Raw genomic sequence first — 8,207 nt, 5'->3', positions numbered from 1 at the left:
AAATTTATATGTAGCGTTAATTTTGCGACCTAATATAAATGACCATATTGGATCATGGTTCTCCCGGAAAGTCCCCTGTTTTGGACCGAAAGACCCCTGAATTTGACCAAAACAGACAACTGAAAGACCTTTGATCATTCCACCGGGTTATTTCAGAAAGACCCGTCAATTGCTTCATTCCTCTCATTATGTGAGTGAAATAAAATACAATACAATACAATACAATACAATACAATACAATACAATACAATACAATACAATTACCGGTGTTTGCTTGCAGGTGAAAGCCAAACAAAAGAACGTAAGAAGAAGACTCTCGATTTTGACCGTTCGCAGAGCTCTATAATATTTTATTAAGACCCCCTGTTACCAAAACAACATTTTCCTCGTACCGCCCGCATCACATGGCAGCTGATAAACGAGTAGGCCTATAGAAGTTATATGCTGCGAAAATACATCTTCGTTAAAAACTAGGCTATAGAAACGCCTCGATTTAAAGTAATGCTTCATACCTTAACAAATAGGCTATTAAAATAACAAACGAATCAAAATAAGTAAATAAATAATAAATAAAATAACAAATAAATAATAAAATGGAGTCTCAGTGTCAGTATAGATATACACTTTAGATTCCCGGATAAGATAACATTTTTAACACTACAACGCGTTTATTTCCGTACTTTATACACTTAAAGTACAGGAGAAGTTGCTTATATATACAATTATTACACACGTTTAACTGATTTTTCATTACAATATTATTAACACTCCAACTTGCTTATATCAGCAATGTAAACATGCTAGTTACTTTTTCCACTTTTGCCAAATTTATACAATAATTGTTGAAAAACAAGAATTTGACAGTTTTATGGCATTTTAATGAGAACATTCTGGCCAAACCTCAACCAAAGTTAAGGAGAAAATCGCTATATATGATCGGGTAGAACTTTAAAAACTGGGGTCATCGGATAGGTTCGACTTCCAAAACAGGGATCTATTTATTTATCCGGCATGCACTTACATAGTTAGAATATTCCCCCGGACCGAGTAACCATGTATTGCATGTTTCAACCTATTTAAGGTTGGTCTTCACCAATTTTGGAAACTTTTGGGCATCATAACTGCTAAATTGTTGATCTAAAGTATATAAAAGTATGCATATTTAAAATGGCAAAGACTTGACGAATCCAGTGTGAGGTCAAATTTGTGCAGAAATGCTCAGTTTTTAGAAAAAAAAAAATTTCTGGCAACATAACAAAATTAATTTTTAAAAGTCAGACTTTTTATGATTTTTTTTCAACTACCATTTTTGGTGAAAATGCTGGTCAAAATCCAATAAAAATAAAATAAAAACATGTTTCCTAAATAATAAATGTGTATCTAGTTTTTAAAAATATATAGTTATTATAAAAAAACTGAGCATTTTAAATTGCCATTTTAAATATGCATACTTTTATATACTTTAGATCAACAATTTAGCAGTTATGAGGCCTCAAAATTTCCATAATAAATCTGAGTTAGGTAGGCGTTCAGCATTGTTGACGATTTCCAATTAGTTTCCAATTTGTATACGACTGACCTCTGTAATCTGCATCAAATATCGTTTTATTGATGGAATCAAGTTCAGGGGTGAATAATTATATATTACTATATGTTTATTGTAGTTGGTCAGCGAATTTATAGATGTCAGACCATTGGGTCTACAGGTCAAAAACCTTCAAGATGAATTTTACCGTTAATTTGTCAAAGCATTAGAATTTATATTCAAAAATATGACTTTGATCAAATGATAAATTATTATTGCCAAAATGACACTTGCAGTTTGCTAGAAAACTAGAGTAGGCTACGTGTGAGCATTTTGTTAAAGTAAAAAGAGTACAAAGAGAGCAAAAAAGAGTGTTTAGACGTGACACTTCTCTCAGTTTTTTTTATTTGTTTAGGAATTTAGGAAATAAACACATGTCTCGAAATTTGAAATTGGTGTTCAGGCTTTTAAAACCTATAAAAATGTGTTCACAAATTGATTACAAAAAAGTCTTCAACCTTTAACCACAGTTTTTACAGTAAACCTATCTCAGCCATATATATTTTACTGGGAACGTTAAGAGAAAAAACAACGACTTCAGATGCTCAAATGTCAACTACATTTTGATCAGGCCTGATGTTTCACTTGTTACAAATACAGAAAAAATGAGTCACTTAGTTATGTTTTTTAATTGATAAATGTGGGTCTGATCAATTAAAAAAACAGGGGCCAGCCCCGTGAAATTTTCGTGTCGTTGGACAGCTCAGATTCAACGGCTGTAAAATCGAACATGAACACCACCACCACCACCACCACCACCACCACCACCACTTTTCTTGTTTGCCAAGATTTGAAACATTTTGAAGTATTTTTAAAAGCAAAATTTTGTAGAGCGCAATAATAGGCATACTGTACAGTAGGCCCTATAAGGCGCTAAACATAAAAAGTGAGAATTATTGTATAATATTATATTACTTCATAAATTCAAAAATGGCATAGCTATAGAGTTACTACACACACCTCCCGACCCCATCGACTTCAATCGTTATACGGTATAGCGCCATCCTTAATTTCTTCACGGTTATTAACGTTTTTAGATCAGAGAGGTCGCTGAATTCTTTTATTCAAAAATTAATTGATCAATCACCGGGCCAACCACGACCACGTCCATACTGCGAATTCTTCAACTGCGTCTACACCGATTGTGCCGACATGAGGCCCATTAACTTAGGATCTATGCGCTATTTACATTATTTCCTAGGTGTAACTGTCCCGATAATTGTATCATTATGCTTCCACCCGGGCTTCCACCTACTGCCTAGCGATAATGAGCCACATGAGCCACATTGATAAGATCACGACGTTCCACGTATGAATGCTTTCTCCGCCTGTAATCAAAACAGAATACATCAAAATGGTGACTTGTGGCTCCAAAACAAGGGGAGGTTTTCTTAGGCATTTTTCAGAGATTTAGGCCTATATGCAAATGATTTACAGTTTATGTTTATCACTCTCATCTCTACATCTAAAGTGTGGCTTTAAGATCCGGTTTTCATATCAAAATCAACCTAAATACCTGAACCTGGTCCAGTATCCTTAACAACTTCATACATCGCTAGAGTGCCACTCACTGCACTTGTTACAAGTAGTAACGGTTTGTTGGTCGGACTAAATGCAGCCGGAATGAATCTAAAAAGTATTGGAAAAAACGAAGGTACAATAATATCCTGCCTAAGCTCTTGACTGACGTCATTATCGATATCTTTGTTAAAAAATCAATACTTGCGGCAAGCAGCATCGGTTTCATTTCAGTTTGTTACATAATAGTGTGAACAACATAATCGCTTGGTTTGAAGTTACCTGATCTATACAAAAGAAATGTTTAAATTTCGCAGTGCAATATTCACGAGCAGAGAAATTGAGCATGTCAATCTACATTTGAAAGCGTGGTTTAGAAAATCCAATCAAGTGGATTAAATCCCTTTTGGAAACAAATAATATTCTTCATATTAATGTAGGCTATGTACAAAGGTGTTTTTAGAATATAGAAAAAAGAGTCGGCTCGTACCTTAAGTCTTCTGGATCTAAGTTGCCTAAATTTCTGTTTTCCAGTAGTACATTGAAGGTATCATCGACCCCACCATCACGTAAGATTGACTGGAATTCCAGCCTTGGTTCAGCTCCTACCTCATCTACACTAAATATAAGGATAGATGATGAACGATCCACACCGACAAATACAAGACGAGTTCCATCATCTAATTCACCAATCGCTAAAGATTCACATTCAGGGCCCTGTATTGAAAAATAAAATGGGGTGCGCGTGATTCAGAAATCATCACCATTATAAAAAGTACTCCTAAGAAAATGAGATGGAAAGCTCTTAAATTGACTGCTTAGAAAGGCACATTGGTGTTGATAAATGCTATATTATCAGTGCTTATGAATTAGGTGAGGCCTACATTGGTGATGTCTGCGTTGAAGTGGCAATCCACCACATTATATTGATGAAGTAGGCCAAATTAACTTGGGTCCATTTAATTTACCATCGGTGTTGATGAAGTAGGCCTACTAGCTCCTGCTGATAACGATGTTGATGAAGTAATAGCTCCTGTTGATAACGGTGTTGATGAAGTAATAGCTCCTGCTGATAACGGTGTTGATGAAGTAATAGCTCCTTCTGATAACGGTGTTGATGATGTAATAGCTCCTGCTGATAACGGTGTTGATGAAGTAATAGCTCCTGCTGATAACGGTGTTGATGAAGTAATAGCTCCTGCTGATAACGGTGTTGATGAAGTAATAGCTCCTGCTGATAACGGTGTTGATGAAGCAATAGCTCCTGCTGATAACGGTTTGATGAAGTAATAACTCCTGCTGATAACGGTGTTGATGAAGTAATAGCTCCTGATGATAGCGGTGTTGATGAAGTAATAGCTCCTGCTGATAACGGTGTTGATGAAGTAATAGCTCCTGCTGATAACGGTGTTGATGAAGTAATAGCTCCTGATGATAGCGGTGTTGATGAAGTAATAGCTCCTGATGATAACGGTGTTGATGAAGTAATAGCTCCTGCTGATAACGGTGTTGATGAAGTAATAGCTCCTGCTGATAACGGTGTTGATGAAGTAATAGCTCCTGCTGATAACGGTGTTGATGAAGTAATAGCTCCTGCTGATAACGGTGTTGATGAAGTAATAGCTCCTGCTGATAACGGTGTTGATGAAGTAATAGCTCCTGCTGATAACGGTGTTGATGAAGTAATAGCTCCTGCTGATAACGGTGTTGATGAAGTAATAGCTCCTGCTGATAACGGTGTTGATGAAGTAATAGCTCCTGCTGATAACGGTGTTGATGAAGTAAGAGCTCCTGCTGATAATGGTGTTGAGGAAGTAATATCTCCTGATGATAGCGGTGTTGATGAAGTAATAGCTCTTGCTGATAACGGTGATGATGAAGTAATAGCTCCTGCTGACAACGGTGTTGATGAAGTAATAGCTCCTGCTGATAACGGTGTTGATGAAGTAATAGCTCCTGCTGATAACGGTGTTGATGAAGAAATAGCTCCTGCTGATAACGGTGTTGATGAAGTAATAGCTCCTGCTGATAACGGTGTTGATGAAGTAATATCTCCTGCTGATAACGGTGTTGATGAAGTAATAGCTCCTGCTGATAACGGTGTTGATGAAGTAATAGTTACTGCTGATAACGGTGTTGATGAAGTAATAGCTCCTGCTGATAAAGGTGTTGATGAAGTAATAGCTCCTACTGTTAACGGTGTTGATGAAGTAATAGCTCCTGCTGTTAACGGTGTTGATGAAGTAATAGCTCCTGCTGTTAACGGTGTTGATGAAGTAATAGCTCCTGCTGTTAACGGTGTTGATGAAGTTATATTACGGTGTTGATGAAGTAATAGCTCCTGCTGATAACGGTGTTGATGAAGTAATAGCTCCTGCTGATAACGGTGTTGATGAAGTAATAGCTCCTGCTGATAACGGTGTTGATGAAGTAATAGCTCCTGCTGATAACGGTGTTGATGAAGTAATAGCTCCTGTTGATAACGGTGTTGATGAAGTAATAGCTCCTGCTGATAACGGTGTTGATGAAGTAATAGCTCCTGCTGATAACGGTGTTGATGAAGTAATAGCTCCTGCTGATAACGGTGTTGATGAAGTAATAGCTCCTGCTGATAACGGTGTTGATGAAGTAATAGCTCCTGCTGATAACGGTGTTGATGAAGTAAGAGCTCCTGCTGATAATGGTGTTGATGAAGTAATAACTCCTGCTGATAACGGTGTTGATGAAGTAATAGCTCCTGCTGATAACGGTGTTTATGAAGTAATAGCTCATGCTGACAACGGTGTTGATGAAGTAATAGCTCCTGCTGATAACGGTGTTGATGAAGTAATAGCTCCTGCTGATAACGGTGTTGATGAAGCAATAGCTCCTGCTGATAACGGTGTTGATGAAGTAATAGCTCATGCTGACAACGGTGTTGATGAAGTAATAGCTCCTGCTGATAACGGTGTTGATGAAGTAATAGCTCCTGCTGATAACGGTGTTGATGAAGCAATAGCTCCTGCTGATAACGGTGTTGATGAAGCAATAGCTCCTGCTGATAACGGTGTTGATGAAGTAATAGCTCCTGCTGATAACGGTGTTGATGAAGTAATAGCTCCTGCTGATAACGGTGTTGATGAAGTAATAGCTCCTGCTGATAACGGTGTTGATGAAGTAATAGCTCCTGCTGATAACGGTGTTGATGAAGCAATAGCTCCTGCTGATAACGGTGTTGATGAAGTAATAGCTCCTGCTGATAACGGTGTTGATGAAGTAATAGCTCCTGCTGATAACGGTGTTGATGAAGTAATAGCTCCTGCTGATAACGGTGTTGATGAAGTAATAGTTACTGCTGATAACGGTGTTGATGAAGTAATAGCTCCTGCTGATAAAGGTGTTGATGAAGTAATAGCTCCTACTGTTAACGGTGTTGATGAAGTAATATTACGGTGTTGATGAAGTAATAGCTCCTGCTGATAACGGTGTTGATGAAGAAATAGCTCCTGCTGATAACGGTGTTGATGAAGTAATAGCTCCTGCTGATAACGGTGTTGATGAAGTAATATCTCCTGCTGATAACGGTGTTGATGAAGTAATAGCTCCTGCTGATAACGGTGTTGATGAAGTAATAGTTACTGCTGATAACGGTGTTGATGAAGTAATAGCTCCTGCTGATAACGGTGTTGATGAAGTAATAGCTCCTGCTGATAACGGTGTTGAGGAAGTAATAGCTCCTGCTGATAACGGTGTTGATGAAGTAATAGCTCCTGCTGATAACGGTGTTGATGAAGTAATAGCTCCTGCTGATAACGGTGTTGATGAAGTAATAGCTCCTGCTGATAACGGTGTTGATGAAGTAATATCTCCTGCTGATAACGGTGTTGATGAAGTAATATCTCCTGCTGAAAACGGTGTTGATGAAGTAATAGCTCCTGCTGATAACGGTGTTGATGAAGTACTAGCTCCTGCTGACAACGGTGTTGATGAAGTAATAGCTCCTGCTGATAACGGTGTTGATGAAGTAATAGCTCCTGCTGATAACGGTGTTGATGAAGTACTAGCTCCTGCTGACAACGGTGTTGATGAAGTAATAGCTCCTGCTGATAACGGTGTTGATGAAGTAATAGCTCCTTCTGATAACGGTGTTGATGAAGTAATAGCTCCTGCTGACAACGGTGTTGATGAAGTAATAGCTCGTGCTGATAACGGTGTTGATGAAGTAAGAGCTCGTGCTGATAACGGTGTTGATGAAGTAATAGCTCCTGCTGATAACGGTGTTGAGGAAGTAATAGCTCCTACTGAAAACGGTGTTGATGAAGTAATATCTCCTGCTGATAATGGTGTTGATGAAGTAATAGCTCCTGCTGATAACGGTGTTGATGAAGTAATAGCTCCTGCTGATAACGGTGTTGATGAAGTAATAGCTCCTGCTGATAACGGTGTTGATGAAGTAATAGCTCCTGCTGATAACGGTGTTGATGAAGTAATAGCTCCTGCTGATAACGGTGTTGATGAAGTAATAGCTCCTGCTGATAACGGTGTTGATGAAGTAATAGCTCCTGCTGATAACGGTGTTGATGAAGTACTAGCTCCTGCTGACAACGGTGTTGATGAAGTAATAGCTCCTGCTGTTAACGGTGTTGATGAAGTAATAGCTCCTGCTGATAACGGTGTTGATGAAGTAATATCTCCTGCTGATAATGGTGTTGATGAAGTAATAGCTCCTGCTGATAACGGTGTTGATGAAGTAATAGCTCCTGCTGATAACGGTGTTGATGAAGTAATAGCTCCTGCTGATTACGGTGTTGATAAAGTAATAGCTCCTGCTGATAACGGTGTTGATGAAGTAATAGCTCCTGTTGATAACGGTGTTGAGGAAGTAATATCTCCTGATGATAGCGGTGTTGATGAAGTAATAGCTCCTGCTGATAATGGTGTTGATGAAGTAATAGCTCCTGCTGATAACGGTGTTGATGAAGTAATAGCTCCTGCTGATAACGGTGTTGATGAAGTAATAGCTCCTGCTGTTAACGGTGTTGATGAAGTAATATTACGGTGTTGATGAAGTAATAGCTCCTGCTGATAACGGTGTTGAAGAAGTAATAGCTCCTGCTGATAACGG

General features: G+C 38.3%; 1 protein-coding gene across 1 annotated transcript in view; it reads right to left on the bottom strand.

The window, feature by feature from the left end:
* Positions 1-2,344: 2,344 nt before the first annotated feature.
* Positions 2,345-8,207, bottom strand: part of LOC140157951 (uncharacterized) — a 62,164-nt gene continuing 56,301 nt past the window's right edge. The window contains exons 32-34 of the mRNA XM_072181198.1: positions 3,594-3,820; positions 3,102-3,214; positions 2,345-2,913 (exon numbers count right to left, since the gene is read on the bottom strand). Coding sequence (XP_072037299.1) covers positions 2,837-2,913; positions 3,102-3,214; positions 3,594-3,820 — 417 coding nt within the window. The 3' untranslated portion in view covers positions 2,345-2,836. The remainder of the gene's footprint in view (positions 2,914-3,101; positions 3,215-3,593; positions 3,821-8,207) is intronic.

Source organism: Amphiura filiformis, chromosome 7, assembly GCF_039555335.1.
Source record: "Amphiura filiformis chromosome 7, Afil_fr2py, whole genome shotgun sequence".
NCBI lineage: Eukaryota > Metazoa > Echinodermata > Ophiuroidea > Amphilepidida > Amphiuridae > Amphiura > Amphiura filiformis.
Note: the sequence above shows the minus strand (reverse complement) of the source record. Positions and strands in the feature narration are given on the sequence as shown.